The 15690-nt window shown below is 56.5% G+C and overlaps 1 protein-coding gene across 2 annotated transcripts in view; it reads right to left on the bottom strand.

Annotated features, from left to right (window-relative positions):
- Window positions 1–548: 548 nt before the first annotated feature.
- The window catches only part of RET (ret proto-oncogene), a 59415-nt gene continuing 44273 nt past the window's right edge, over window positions 549–15690 (bottom strand). The window contains exons 11-20 of one of the 2 annotated variants that reach the window (XM_029245608.1): window positions 14909–15165; window positions 12111–12258; window positions 10555–10662; window positions 9257–9471; window positions 9051–9173; window positions 6758–6828; window positions 5099–5236; window positions 3941–4040; window positions 2077–2224; window positions 549–749 (exon numbers count right to left, since the gene is read on the bottom strand). In XM_029245608.1, coding sequence (XP_029101441.1) covers window positions 592–749; window positions 2077–2224; window positions 3941–4040; window positions 5099–5236; window positions 6758–6828; window positions 9051–9173; window positions 9257–9471; window positions 10555–10662; window positions 12111–12258; window positions 14909–15165 — 1466 coding nt within the window. In that variant the 3' untranslated portion in view covers window positions 549–591. Of the gene's footprint in view, window positions 750–1384; window positions 2225–3940; window positions 4041–5098; window positions 5237–6757; window positions 6829–9050; window positions 9174–9256; window positions 9472–10554; window positions 10663–12110; window positions 12259–14908; window positions 15166–15690 lie in introns of those variants that run through there. The other variant, XM_029245609.1, reaches the window with a different exon arrangement.

Raw genomic sequence — 15690 nt, 5'->3', positions numbered from 1 at the left:
GGCATCATGTCTCTCCACTGTGCTAAATCTAACAATCGTTTTAATCATGATAAAAATCAAATATCTCCCTAAGAAAAGGTTCCATGATTTAAAAAAAAAAAAACATTCTCAGGATCTCGAAGGCTGAGCCGAGGCCTGTCCCGAGGTCCCCTCTCCCTCTCCAGCCCTGGCTGGGCTTTGACAACCCTATGAGGCCTGGCCGGGCTCTCATTCTGAACAAGGACAGGTCGTCTGGGCCAGTTTTTTTTTTCCTGCTGCCTTTTTGGTGTGTGTGCTTCATGTTTAAATCGTGTGGCCTCGTTTGGCGGCAACCGGAAAAATCAAACAGTTCGGAGAGTGCGTGAGGGACCCACACGTGTGAGCACGGAGTATGTGGTGCTCACTGCTGAACCCAGACCAGCGCTGGGTGCTGCCATGGACTGAAGAGGAAGGGACACCTACGTGCTGGACTCAGAACACTGGTCCAGAGCGCTACGTCTGCTGGGAGGGAAAATCACCAGCCAGTGTGAAATGTGCAAGGAGGGGCCAGCAGACTTTCTGTTCTCGGTATGTTTCTTCCCCTGTGAGTCCATTACCTTTCACAAAGAACTGTTAACTATCAAACGTGTCCATTAATTGTGCCGCGGAGGGTGAAACCATCCAGTTAGCATATACACTATCATTTGCATATCTTGGACACCCAGTGTTGGTGCCATCGGCTCTCGTGAGTGGTACAGGACTCTCTTCAGGCCAGTTCGGGTCTGACATGCCTAAAAATGAAAACAGATCATTTGTTCTGCACTGAAGAACCCAAACTCCATGTGCAGACAGTAAGGCCTTGGCAAAACTCCCTTTGAGTTTCAAACCAAACTTCTGGTTTCTGGGCCAACTGCCTGCAGAGTTTCGTGCTCCAGGTTTCCAAAACATGGGTAACATTTGGGCGGAAACATCACGTGCTCTCTGGTAACTGCAGCTTACCAGAAACTACCAATTTGGACTTTTATAAGCTTCCGACTCTCAAATCTGATAAATATTTGTTGACCTGTTTAACTCTTTTTCTAAGGCAGCATAAGGCATCAGCACCTTGCTGTACTACGTGGCTTACTGCAGCAGGAAACTTTCTATGAAAAGTTCTCTAACGTAAAGGAGCCTACTTGTCTTCCATCCCATCCTACCACGGAGGAGAATCTTCCAAACCAAGGGTGCACGCAGGCGAGCCCCACAGCGTCGACGGGACAAATGGCAAGTAGCACTAGCCAGTAAGGAATCAGTGACCCAGGAGGCATGCAAAAGGAACAATCTCAGCAGAAAAATGCCTGCAACTCCCAAGATTTCAAAACAATCCATGATGAAGTTAGGAAACAGGAAAAAATTTCAAGTACTGAATCGAAGACAAAAGAAGGAGTTTTGGCAAGAACCATATTTACTGTCCATTGCAAGACCACAGCACCACAGACTACGTTCTTTCAAAAAGCATTTTGCTCCAGCTTTTTGCGCTGACTTCATAAGTGACAACCGTCATGACAGTTTGTAACGCAAAGGATGTGAAAACAGCAGTCTGTGTGTGTCCCCCCATTCCCCTCCCCCCGCCATGGTGGTCCCCAGCACCAGGTGGCCTCCAAGAGCTGCCTTCCACCCAGGCAGGGTCTGGGGGAGAGGCCACTGGCTGTGCTCTTAGTGCAGGCAGAGTGGTGCTGGCTCCTCCTTTCTAAATTAAATGCCTCCCTGGATCAGGTAAATTTATCCCAGTAGTTAAATTAGAAGTACTATGACTTGATACCCACCCAGGAAATGACTTAGTCATCATTTTCTCAATATCCCCTGAGAGTTCTGCCCTGCTCTCTTTCTTCTCTATCGTCCTAAGTTGCTGGGCAGTGTGGTAATTACACATATTTTCACATCCTTTTAAAAAAGCATAATAGTAAAAATGCCTGAATGTAAACGGATGCAAAGTCAGACATTTACAAACAAAAAGGTTCGGAGCAGACTTTGGCTTCATTCAGACCAGAAACACTCTTAAAAAGCATTACAGAGAGTAAGGACAGTGTAGAGAGGAACAACGTGGCTAGAATCTAGTAAATGCATGTGAAATTCTACCATAGAGTTTGTTTTCAATCCACGTGGAGGGGAGGGTTCGAGGGAGGGGAGCGTTATTACAGTCCACCAGGGGCATCTCCTCCTCCGACAGGCCGTCGTCATACAGCAGGGAATCAGATGGGGTGGACGCGGCCAGGTCCAAGTAGTCCTGGAAGGGAGAGAGGGCTGGTCACCCCTGGCGCAGGCCACTACTGGACACGCCCGCCACTCCCTGCCCAAGAGCAGAAGCCCCGGCAGAGTCCCACCCCATGCCTACTGGCCTCTTGTGAGACCTGAGCCCCTCGCCAGGGTGCCAGCACTGAGCTCCTCCAGTCCCTGCCTCGCCTGGCCCTGCTCCATGGTCCTCATCGCTCCCCCTTCGAAAATCACCTCCTTGGGGGCACAAATGTGCTCCCTCACTGTCCTCGTTCTCTCTCTGCAGCACTGGGGGCACCAGGCCCAGCACTGGAGAATCAGCCTGTTTACAAAACCCAAGGCTCTGAGAGAGCTCGCTGCAGTCCCATGACTCATTGCAGGAATGCCAAGAAGCACTCTCCGGCTTCCCTCCAAGCATGTCGAACATCATGTCAGGACTCAGAAATCTGAGGCACTGATGTGGGTTTTGCAGAGGACACTGCTATAGATAGGCTTCAGCTCCCAAGCACGACGATTCTTGAATACCTGCTATTTCCACTTCCCTGGTTAAATGTGTAAAGAATGGTTCCAGCGTTTTGCTGGCTGGTTCTTGGCACTGTTCTAGGAAGGCCATCTCTTGGCATCAGCTATCGCCTTTGTTTGGGACAACCCTGCACTCACAGGGTTCACCCAAACGGTACACTGATGCTCTGATGCTGAGTTTTATTACAAGTGGCCGAGTCCATGCATCTTGCTCTGAAGAAATAACTTTTAGTAAATGTGTCAATGGAAGGACGAAACCACGACGGCAAGGTCTGTGCCTGTTTTGTTTACTTGCATGCCCAGCATCTAACACAGAACATGGGAGTCAGCGATTGCTTAATCAATGTTAGTGGAAACTTTGTTGACTTCCTCAGTCACCTGAAGTTGTAAATTTGGAGGCACACGGATATGACTGTTTGGCCCACACAGAGGTTTTAGAAATTTAAATGAGTTGCTATTAAAAACCGGGAAACAGGGCTTCCCTGGTGGCGCAGTGGTTGAGAGTCCGCCTGCCGATGCAGGGGACATGGGTTCGTGCCCCGGTCTGGGAAGATCCCACATGCCGTGGAGCGGCTGAGCCCGTGAGCCATGGCCACTGAGCCTGTGCGTCCGGAGCCTGTGCTCCGCAACGGGAGAGGCCACAACAGTGAGAGGCCCGCATACTGCAAACAAACAAACAAAAAAAAACAAAAAAACTGGGAAACAAATAAATATCCCTTAAAATTCAGAAGACCCGGCATGCCGGCACTCATGTTCATACAGGTTACAAGTGTCCACAGTGAGGGGCCTTTCAAGGGCAGCTGGTGGGCTCCTGTCTGTCACAGTCTCTGCTGGTCTCTAGTCACTTCCCACCCCTAGCCGGGCCCCTGACAGCATATGAATTTAGGACACAGTCATTTCAACTCTACTTCCTCATGTTCTGTTATTGAAAATGATTCTGTTTGGCTTTGGAATATTTTCCTCCCACCCCTATCTGTGGAGGGCTCTTCCTAAGGGTCAAGGTAAAAATCTTGGTTTCTTCCTGATTTAAAAGAAGCCCAAAAGGCCTGGATTAAGGACAAGGGTACAGTCGCTGGCTCCCCCTGGGGGCAGCACGACCAACTCCCTCCAGGCAGCCTCGCTCTGCGTTCCGCGCTGGGAACTCCACAGACCGGAGGGCGGGAGGCCCGCGGGAAGCTGGCACCAGGAATCGTCTCCGGGTACTCACTCTGCTCTTAACCATCATCTTATCCAGGTCTTTGCTGATGTCAGCGAACACTGGCCTCTTGTCTGGCTCCTCCTTCCAGCACTGCAGCATCAGACTGTACCTGATGGGACACACAGGTGGGCGGTGACAATCCAGCAAGGACTGCCCGGTCATAGCCACCAAACTCAGTATAGTGCCCTGGGCCCCGGGGGCTCTGTTCCCGAACCTCAAAGCTGTTTTTGTGTCACCGACATCCTTCTCTGAGGTGGGTCAGAGTTTGAGGGGTCAGCAGGGGCTCACAGCGTCTGGCGCTATGATGGCTAAGGCAGAAATGCTGGTCGTTAAAACTCTTATGAAGGACGAACCGGGTATGAACACAAACACGTGCCAATCACACTCTGACTTGTACCTTCCCCCCTCCCCTGGGGCCCTGGCCTGGTTGCAGGGCTTCCAGAGCTACCGTGTGGGTGTGCGCTGGGCCCCTGCCTGCCAGCCCAGTCCGTCCAGGGCGGTGGCACCTACTCACCCTTGCACTCCCCCATCTAGCCTGGAGCCAAGCACGTGGCAGGCGCATGACAGACTTCATAGAATGAATGGACCAGTGTCTCTCTGCCTGCAGATGACCCCTTCTCATGTGTTCTCAACCTGTCCTCTGAGAATCGTCTGATGGAACCACCGTCAGATGAGAAGATTCCAGTGCCCTAGGGCTAAAGTCCAGGCTTCCCCTGCCCACTCCTTGCCTGCCTTTGTGCCGCCACTTGTGTACTCCCCTATATGTGCCCTTGGGGCCATTCTGAATTACCCACCCCTCTCCAAGCATCCTGGGACAGGTCTCTGGCTTCTGGCTCAAGCTGCTCCCTCGGTCTGAAGCACCCTCTCATCCTTCCACCACCTTTCCCCAGGTCCTGCTCCCCCCCCCACCCCTGTAAGTCCCTCCAGGAGGCCGACCCAGCCCCCAGTGGAGTCAAGGGTCCCCAGCATCTGCCGTCACACCCAAGGGTGGTTCTCTGACTTCTGCCCCGTCATGCCCTGCCTGTCACTACCCGCCACCGAGCTCGCCCTGGGCTGGCACCCAGGGCTGCCCAGGAGCGGGAAGGAATGAGTGCATGTGTCTCATCCCCGTCAAAGTCCAGTGTGTCTGTGTCTGAGGAAGGCTGGGCCGGAGCAAAGCCTGCTCACATCTCCTCGCTGCAGTTGTCTGGCCTCTCCATCCGGTAGCCTGTCTTCAGAAGGTTGAAGAGCCGCTCTGGAGGAATCCCAGGGTAGGGGTTGCCCCCCAGGGTCACAATCTCCCACAGCAGGACACCGAAGGACCACCTGCAGGGAACAAGAGGACCAGTGAGTGGCTGCACGGGGTCTGCAGTGCCCTCTGAGCACCAGACACTCATCCCCCCAGCAGCGTCTGACCCCTAGTCCCCAGTACAGAGAGCGGCCCAAGTGCTCACAGCTTCAGCCTGTGCTGACCTAACAGATGGGGTGGGGAATAGAGGTGGGGATGAGCCATCTGCCTGCCCTGTCCCCACCCCTGCCAAGCCCCTGCCCAAGCTCAGCCCCCTCACCCAAAAGGGCACACAGCTGGCCCCTGAGGTGATGCTCTGAAGCATCAGAGATGGCACAGGGCAGCCAAGCAAGCACGTCAAAACGTAGGCGGGACCTAGGCCACAGGGCAGAGGGCTCCCTGCACAGTTCCTTCACCTTTTCTTGTGCTTGCAAATTTTCATAAGATCTTAGAAGAAAAAAAAGCACTTCTATAGAAAACATACTTAACTGTGAGAGAAAATTTACTGTGAAGTGGGGACAAAATCATATCACAAAACAGTATTATCACACAAGCCCACTTACAGTAACAAAAAGCATATACCTGCACGCCACAGAAAACTCTAGGCCATGCCTGCGAGGGCCAGCAGTAGTTACTTAGGGGTGGTGGGATCCTAGTGGCTTTTAGTCTCTTCATTTTGCTTTCCCCTGCATTTCTAATTTTCTTACGGTCAACTTTGTAATCAGAACACAGTTGTTAAAACTGTCTAAGAACTGCCTTTTCACAGCCCACATTATTCAAAATATGCAAGCCTGTTCAGAGCACTTGGAAACAAGTCTGTTGTATTTTTGAAAACTATCAAAGATGTAATTGGGGGCTTTCCTGGTGGTGCAGTGGTTGAGAGTCCACCTGCCGATGCAGGGGACACAGGTTCGTGCCCCGGTCTGGGAAGATCCCACATGCCGCGGAGCGGCTGGGCCCGTGAGCCATGGCCGCTGAGCCTGTGTGTCTGGAGCCTGTGCTCCGCAACAGGAGAGGCCACAACAGTGAGAGGCCCGCGTACAGCAAAAAAATAAATAAATAAATAAAATGTAATTGGACCTGGAAGACTGAGTTTTGGTCCCCAACTTGGAGTAGTTTGGGGCACCTGCCTAGAAACTCACTCAAGACCACCCCTGCCTCTGGGCGGGGACCAGTCCCCAGGGACCTGCTTGAGCCCAGCCTGTGCTCAGGCCCACAGGAGGGAACTGTTTGGCTGAGCCTGTGTGTCAGAGACACCCAGAGAGGAGAGGGGAGGGGAGAGGGAGGGAGGCGAGGGGGTCTGCAGCTATGGCTCACACCCTTACACTCCACCCTTACACTCTGAAAGAAGGAGCTTTCAGAATTACTGCCTGGGCCCTCGCCAATTGCTGAGTGAATACACAAAGCCCCGGCAGCTTGGAGGGTTTACTGTGGATGGTTGGCATGAACTGACAGGCACTCAGGGCCAGCACTGCTCCCCAGTGGAGGTGTTGAGACAGGTGGCATGGCCCTATACACATGTAACCTCCCCCGCTCCCGGGAAGGCAACACCCACTCACACGTCACTCTGGGTGGTGTAGATGTGATCGAAGAGGGACTCAATGGCCATCCACTTGACTGGGATCCGACCCTAAAGAGGGTGTGAAAGAAAGGCATTAACGTAGCTCTGACATCCTGGGAACTGGCGGCGGGTGGGGGGAAGGGGGGCCACGTCCCAGGCTCTTCCAGCTCTGAGGGGATGCTGAGTAATGACACCAGAGTGTTCCTGGGTACAGGACTGGCGCCTCGCAGGGGCCGGAGCCCCAGCCTGGCCCTCCCAGGCTTGGCTGAGACATCAGAGGGAGTCAGCTGGCCTGCCCACATCTACGCAACGTGTGCCTGTCACGCACCACAGCCCTGTTGAGAAGAAACCCAAGAAGTTGATATTGAGCACAAGCCAGGTCCCCCTATGGCCGCTTCCCTGGCTGCTGCCGCCCAGTGGGTGGGCCAGGAATACCATGCAGCGACGTCTCCCTTGATTTCTAAGGGTGAACAAGTTTGAGAAACTGACATCCAGCATTTTCCATCTTGGGGACTTCGGATGCAAACAAACACACTAAAGGCTCTTCTGAGAAGCTCTGAGGGAAGAAATCAGTGTGTGTGCCTTCGGGCTGGTTGTTACCTCTTATTTTATCCCAGGGCCCTTTCAGCATTCTCTGAAAGAGTGCCCCCTACCACAGAGGTGCTGGGGTCAGACCTAACAAATCCTTTCTAATGCAACTCGAGATATAGCTTTTCAGTACAAATAGGTCAGCCTTAAGGCAGAAATCAATTTTTTTTTAAAAGGCATGCATTAGACTTCAATGCAACGTTTACTATAATTCTTTTTTAAAAAAGTATTCTTGGGCTTCCCTGGTGGCGCAGTGGTTAGGAATCCGGCTCCCAATGCAGGGGACATTGAGCCTGGTCCGGGAAGATCCCACATGCCGCAGTGCAATGAAGCCTGTGCGCCACAACTACTGAGCCTGCGCTCTAGAGCCCGCGAGCCACAGCTACTGAGCCCACGCACCTAGAGCCCATGCTCCGCAAAAAGAGAAGCCACTGCAATGAGAAGCCCACGGGCTGCGATGAAGAGTAGTCCCCACTCGCCGCAAATAGAGAAAGCCCGCACACAGCAACGAAAACCCAGCGCAGCCAAAAATAAAAATTAAATAAATTAAGAAAACTTTTCTTTAGGATTTATATCCTTAATGAAGTGTGACTGTTTCGCGGGGGGGTGTTCCTAACAATGCTGCCTACAGCCTGTGCTCTTGGGGGACATGCTTGGCCACATTGTGCTTCTTGCTTCATGACACGGGGCCTTCCTGAGGACCTATGTGTCAACAGGAAAGCTCTGTCCACCGCCCTCCACAGGGCAGGGAGCAGCCCCTCTCCACTTCCCCTTCAGCACTTCTGAGATGTGCTGTCACAACAGACACCCCAGAAGAAATTAAACATCACCCTCACGGCCCCTGGCAGCACCAGGTCTTCTCCTGACCCTCAGAGCAAAGCTGAGGTGTATGCCATCCCTTTTTGTGTTTTTCTTTTTGAGCAGCATATGTTCTGAATGCCAGGTTAGCTGTGTGTCTTGAAGGTACCCGTGAGCTGGCCCTGTCCAGTCTGTCACAGGGAGGCTGCAGGAGAGGGGCTGAGAGGGCAACAGAACTAGAGGGTCAAGACCAATGCCACAGAGAACTGGACCGCGCCAGGGAACCAGATTTCCCGAGAAGGGGCCCTGACCACCTGTTTCAGTGACTCGGAAAAAGCTTCTGAAATCCCTACATTGCGACTCCAGACCCTGTCTCCAGGGCCTCCTGGTGCATCTTCCAAACTCTCTTAGGCAGGGGTTCCCAGGCCCTCGTCCCAGGAGAATCCCCACCTGTAAAGCGATTCATTCCCTTCTGCAAGGAATGAATAGCAAGCTTGGGTTTATTTCATTTCTCTCCTCTAAGCAAAGGACTAAAGGAAACAGTGACCTTCGCCCTGTAGAATCAAGAGGAACAACTGCAGAGAAGAAGGTTGTTATTTCTGCAGTGTTAGGTGACCTTCAGAAAGGATAGTGATCAAAAGCGAGAGAAGCTGCAGGGCCCCCACTTCCCAGCGGGCAGCTCTGCAAGACCACGTGTGGCCCTGAGGAAGAGAAGGAACAGACTTGGGGCTGAGTCCTGAGCTGGGTCTCTGGGGACCCAGGACTGGGGAAGGGTTTAGGGATGAGGGCTGGAAATTTATACTCTAAAAACCTGCTTTATCTTCTCCAGATAAAAATCTTGCCCCTGCCCTGTGGGTACCCTGACAGTCGCCCACACCCAGCCCGCGAGCCCCAGGACCCGGTACCTTGCTCCTCTTCACGTAGGAATCCTCTTCATAAACATCTCGGGACAGACCAAAATCCGAGATCTTCATCCTGCGCCCCTCGGCTACTAGGACGTTTCTGGCTGCCAAGTCCCGATGGACGAGCTGCAAGGGAGACAACGGCAGGGACCCCTGACACCCGGGCCCACGGCAGGCGGAGGGGAGGGCAGGGCTGGGACGGCACACACCTTCATCTCGGCCAGGTACTGCATCCCCCGCGAGATCTGCCAGGCGAAGGAGATGAGGTCGCCCATGGTCAGGGCCCGCTCCTCCGGGTTGTCCAGGTAGCTGGAGTTGCGGCTGTCTCTGCTGCCCACGTAGCCGGGCCCCGCCTTGCGGCTCTCTCGGAGAAAGCCCCGCAGGGAGCCGTACTTGGCATACTCCACAATGAGGAGCAGCGGCCCTGGGGGCAGAGGGGGCTGTGGGCTGGCTGCCTGCGGTGCCCCGGGCAGGCGAAGTCAGGCCAGCTCTGGGCAACTGCTTCCCAGAGCACGGGCTAGGCCGCAGGGCTAGGGCACCTGGGCAGACAGACCCAGCCCTGCTCTGGGGGGCAAGTGCCTGCATTCTGGCAGCCTGAGAACTTAAGCCCCAGCTCACTCTCACATCACTGGTTCTCCGCCTTGCGGGAGCCATGCCAAAGCCAGCTGCCTGGGTGGTCGAGCATGACCTCTTCCCTGGGTGCCCCAGGCAGCCGGTCACTACATTCAGGACTGTCCTGGGAGGCACCCCCTGCTGCTAGGATGTCAGGCCTTTCTGCATCCTCGGTCCTGCCACAGCATGGCCTGGGGACGGCTGACAGAGGCAGGGTCTGGATCTGCCTGTGGCCACCTGCTCCCTGCTCCTGTCTGCTCTCAGCAGCTCTGGGCTGCAGTCCTGCCTGAGGCCCAGCCCTGAGTTCTGCTGGCTCTGACCAGTGTCCCTGCTGCCCTCTCCCTGTCAGCCCCGTCTCCCTCACACCCCAAACACACACACACACACACACACACACACACACACACGCGCGCCAGTGGGAGGTCCCTTGGGTGGTACAGCAGGTTTGGAAAACCAGCAGAGCAGGATGCTTTTATGTGAGAGATGGTGACAACGCCTTTGCCACGCAGGGCTGGGGTTGGGGTCACCCGGAGCTTATGGCATGTCTGGTTCCCCGTGCCCAGGAGGCAGTGCTCGTTTCTGGAGCTCCCTGCCTTGGGGGCTCTGCCTGGAGCAGGGTGCTGACAACCAGGATGTCCCCAGAGACCTCATGGCAGCCCTGGCAGGCCCAGGGAACACACTGCGGGGAAGGCCTCACACAAGCACTCCTGCTGCACCCCTTCCTGCCCTCTCACTGACACGCAAGCTCCAGGCAGGAGCCAGAGACCCTGCTTCCGGGAGGAGAGAGAACAGGCGCCCAAGGAGGAAAGGATGGGGAAGGGGAAGGAGGCAGAAAGGAGCGGCCCAGAGCCCCCTGGCCCGCGCCTGGCGGCTGCTCGTCCCTGGCTGGCCTTACCATCCTGGCTGCAGGCTCCATATAGCTTGATGACTTGCGGGTGGCTGACCTGCGTCAGGAGGTTGAACTCTGACAGCAGGTCCCGCAGCTCGCTCGCCGAGGCGTTCTCTGAAATGCAAGTAAACACAGCAGGTTGCAAAGCGGTCCCTTCTGTTAGCCCCTTCTGCAGCCCTGCTGGGTCACAGCACCCACAGCGGGGGGGCGGGGGGGCGGTCTGCACAGACCCATTATCCCCTTCAGAGACATCCTACCCAGGTTCAGACGAGGCCTGCAAGGGTCCCACTGCTTGGAGCTACTCTCAGCCCGTGGGAGGGTCAACAGCAGCCTCGTGTGCCTCCGGGGAGTAAGAACCCGAGAAGCACACTTCCACACGAGCGGATCTTTCCATGGAAAGCCTCCCAGGGCTGGGCTGTACGCACAAATGGCATTATTTCCCTGCAATCACCATCTCTCAAAGACAGTGGTGCACAGAGACCCCCTCGTTAACCCTTCTGGGAAGGTAAAGGGACTCCCTGTTGTCCCCAAACACCTGCTGACCAAGCGCTCAACAGTGGCGGGTGAGGCCCTGCAGAAAGGTGAAGACCGCCAGACATCACAGAAGTCCTCCAGCCACGCTGAGCACGCGTGTCCCAAGGGTGGACAGGGCATGCTCGGGCTCCCACCAGAAGCTTGGGTGTGGAGGTATTTTGAGACAAAAGCTGTGGCTACACAGTTCTCCTGGGTCAGTGCCCAGTGCCCAGCTGTGTCACCTCCTCTGGGTGCAGACTTGTCTGGAAATGAGAAGACAGCTGGGAGATGGGGCACTGGGACTCTCGGGACCACATGTAGGTGACCCAGGGCCAGTCTCACTGTGCCCCTTAGGGCCTGGGATCTCATGGGCAAGGGGCGACCCCAGTCTGAGGGCCTGGGCAAGTATCCAGAAGCACTCTGCACGGCACGGCCCCCCGACTGCTGAACCCAAGTGTGCATCAGCCGACTGTGTCCACTGCACGGCCGCGGGGCCTCAGTCGGTCCACCTGGGCCAGAGCCCGGCTGTGCCCAGTCTCTGCTGAGAAACTCCAGTGAGGATGCCTAGCTTGCGGCAAGCCTGGGGCGGGGCAGACCCGCTGAGGACCAGTGGGGATTGGGCAAGGCAGGGCCCTAGGGGGCAGGGACTGGTCCTTACAGGTGGTCTCTTCACCAGGACTCTGGTGGATGCTTGGCTGAGAGAAATGAATGCAGCAGACTGGGTTGGGGAGAGCTGTTAGTCCAAAACCCAAAGGGCTTTTAATTTAAACTCGGATCTTTACCCAACACTGGTACAGAAGTAGCACCACTCCAGAACCTTCCAAGGGAGGAACGTCCTCACCCTGCTTCTCCAGGGACCACGCCAGCCCACATCATCCATGGTGGGGATCCCCAGACTGCAGCCACTCAGGAAGAGCAACTGGGGGGCCTCTTCAGGAGGCAGCAGGCCAGCTGCCAGAACCCTGGCTGTCGCGTGGCTTCACCCATCCCTTGGGGCGCCCGCAGATGTGCGTGGCAGAACCATCATTGTGTACTGCCTGGACAGATACCTTTCAGCATCTTTACAGCCACAGTCGTGTACCCCGCTTTGCCTTTCAGCCGGAAGGCCGTTGCCTTGACCACTTTTCCAAATTCTCCTTCTCCCAGAGTTTTTCCAAGAACCAAGTTCTTCCGAGGGAATTCCCACTTTGGATCCTCCTATGTTGGGTGTGAAGGAAGGGAGACAAGAAGAGAGGGAAGAAAGATGGTGAGAAAAGAAAGAAGGCAAGACCTGGTGGACAAGCTCCAGTGTGCAGACAACTGACCGTCACCTGAACCAGCCCATGATAGTCACCATGTACAAGGGCAGGACCCCACAGTCAGGCCCTGAGGTGCCGTGACATGATGTGTCTCCCGCACGGGAAGGCAGGTGTTGCCACAAACCAGCCTGGACTCCGTTATGTCCGTACCCTTGCTGGCCCCTGTCTACTGAAGATGCCCTGTGCCACCCAGGCCCATGTCCTTGTCTGTCCAATGAGGGATTCGGGGCTTACTCAGCGCCCACAGGTGCTCACAGGGGAGCATGGCCTCTTCCCTGGGAGTCAGGCCCAAGCTGCTCAGCACCGTCTCCGCTTTGGACACCAGGCCACAAGGCACTGACTGGCCAGCAGCCCAGATCTTCAGGTGCCCTTTCCAGAGACCCCCCCAGGACTCCCAAGAGTACCGAACTGGCACCAGTGGCCCAAGTTGCCTACCAGCCAGCCCAGGACCCCTGGCTACTGGTGGGAGTGTCAAGGACACCTTCCCTGTGTGGCAGCCCCTGGAAAGGTGCCACTATGTTCCTCGGGAACCTCCACCCCAACGCGTGGAAAAGCCTGCTCCTCCCATAGGCCCAGTCATTACCCTGAACCTGCACCCCCCTGCCTTCCCACCGAAGTCCCATCCACATACCATGCCCACTCAAGATCACACCAGGGCAGCTTCCCAGACCCCCAGCCTGGTTCATGTACTTGAATTCTGGGGATGCTGAATCCAGTCTGGAACCTGCCTTCCTGTGCCAGCACTGGGCATCCTTTACCCCAAGCCTCGCTGCAATTGGGTGGCGAGTGGGTGTGGCTTCAGGTGCTGTTTACGCTGTGCCCTGCCAGGCTCGCCTAACACAAGGAGATGACACCACTGGGGACGCAATGCCCCCCAGTGAACAGAGCCTTGTGTTCTGACATCTGGGAGCAAGGCAGTCTCCTCTCAGCACCATGGCCAGGGGCGCCTTCCAGCCAGTTCCCGGGCGTCCTGGTATCTCAGGTTCCCCAAGAACCCATAGTCAGGGTCAGTGCTGACAACACGGTCACCGCCGCCCTGGCGTCCACACTGCACTGGATAACAGTTTACTGCTCACAGACACTGCGCTAAGGTGGGTATCACTGATTTGATCCTCTTAAAAATGTCAAAAACCATTCCCCCCACTTTACACGAGACAAAACAAAGGCCAAAAGATTGCGTAGCACATCGAAGACCTCGGAGCTGGTCAGCGGGGCCCCCGGACCTTGGGCCCGGCTCTGAGTTGCTCTGGGCTCTGGGCTGGAGGCAACACGGGCCCAGGGTGGTTTTTGCGGAGGAGTTCCCCCTGCGCATGCACCTACCAGCACCACTCTCACCGTGTGCCTCAGCCCCAAACCGCCAGGGCATTTAAAGGAATCAAATGGCTCGTCCCACACGCCTTCTGTGGAGGCTGAGATGCCGCTGGGGCTGGAGAACCCCACCTGCGGAGCGATGGGAACTAGGGAAGTCAGCAGGGAGGCCTCTGTGGCCACCACGTCAGGGAATAGCCCTCACGGCCCAGACCCTCACCGAGGGGCCAGCACCCCTTGGGTGGCACCTCCTATGAATCCTGGCTACCTCCTACCCTGGGCTGCGGATGGTGGCCCCTGGGTGCCGAGCTTCCTGCACACGGCGCAACGCTCCCTACCCAGCCTCGTGGGGGGAACTTCTGTTCCCACGCACCCTCGACTCTGGCCACCTCCCTCAGCCCCTCCCAGTGCCCGGCTGCCAGCAACTTGGGCGCTCCCAGCGAGCACGCTGAAGGGCACGGCAGGCAGAGGAGTGGCCTGGCCAGGTCGGGGTGGTGTCTGACGTGCACATGCTGACTGCAGGCCCAGGTCCTGCCATGCAGGAGGGGCTCGGGACGCCTGCTGGCTGTGGGTGGCACTCCTCATCGGCCGGCCAGCCACGGGCCCTGGCCAGGCTCCCCCGCAGGTGCCCTAGAGGCCCCTCAGTGCCCCGTCCCTCAGGGCCAGAGACAGACTCCCCTCTCTGCTGCTGCCACCCTGACCAAGCCCCCGCCTGCCAGCCTCTCTCGCCGGGATGGAGACAGTGCCTCATCACGGGGCTCCCACCCCACAGACTCCCAACAGGGCGGCCTGCGGAAATGAAGGCAGAACATGGGCCCCACCCCCAGGGGTCCCACCCTCTGAGAATAAAATCCATGGTCCTCCTCAGCGCCTCCCCCAAGCCTTCCTCCTCCCAGCGCTTGGGGCATCTGCAGGATAGCTCCCGGTCAGGTTCAGCATGGCCCACCCTCCCCGTATCCTAACGGCCCAGATCTCAGTCCATATAAATCAGCACCCATCATTCTCCACCCTGCTCCATGCTCTCCGCCCCTCCCTGGAAGGCGGCTCAGTGAAGACAGGGGGCTGCTGGAATGCTCAGGGTGTCCTCGCAGTGGGTGAGAACGCATTAGCCCCAGGTGACCCATCCCCTCCTCCCCTCCCCTCCCAGCTGCCCGAGACCAGAGGCCTGCGCCACCTGCAGGTCCCCTCCCCACCCAGGGGCGGCTGCCTCCCCAGCCCCGAGGCCACACGGGGAACCTCACCGGGATCTTGAAGGTGTCCACAGAGACCTGATTCTCTACGGAGTCCAGCGAGGGCCGGCGGGCACCGGATGAGGAGTAGCTGACCGGAAAGGCCTGGGCAGGCCGGCGGAAGGTCATCTCAGCTGAGGCGATGGGTGGCTTGTGGGCATTCTTGTGGTAGCGGTGGATGCAGAAGGTGGACAGCAGCACGGACACGATGAAGGAGAAGAGCACGGCTGCCGCGATCACTGTGCGGCAAAGCTCGTCACACAGCGGGTCTGCGGGCAGCGGGGGTGGGCCGTGAGAGATGACACCCCGGGAGGGGGACCCCGAATACCCTCAGGAGCTGGTACAGAGCAGCTCTCCAGCCTGCCACACCCAGGACAGCCGGGAAGCGTCTGCTGTGACCAGCTTTGAGCATCCGGGAGAGCACTGCTGGTGTGAAGGTCTGAGAGTAATTGCCAACCCTCCAACAGAAGCGGCCCACAGCAGGAACGGTTCTGTACGTTTTTGCTGTTGGAGACTGTTACCACCCTTTTCCAGAAGGAATGAGAGTTTATAAGCAGCCCGCCTAAGGTCACACAACAGACGTCATGCACACCTGCACCCACCCACCCTAGAATGCTGCACTGAAGCCAGAGGCCCAGGGGCGCTGGTGGGGAGGTGCAGCTCTTCCCCTGTGTTCCTGATGTCTTTTGTATTTTCTTTATAGTCAGTATAAAGGAGGGAAAAAAGAAAAGTGGCCCAGGACCTAGGGCTGTGCAATAACAACCCAAATACCAGAAAAGCACCCCTGGGCTCAG

Source organism: Monodon monoceros, unplaced genomic scaffold (genome assembly GCF_005190385.1).
Source record: "Monodon monoceros isolate NGI ecotype Baffin Bay Population unplaced genomic scaffold, NGI_Narwhal_1 Super_Scaffold_4, whole genome shotgun sequence".
NCBI classification, from domain to species: Eukaryota; Metazoa; Chordata; class Mammalia; order Artiodactyla; family Monodontidae; genus Monodon; species Monodon monoceros.
The sequence above is the reverse complement of the archived record's forward strand: the minus strand, read 5'-3'. Positions and strand labels throughout refer to the sequence as shown.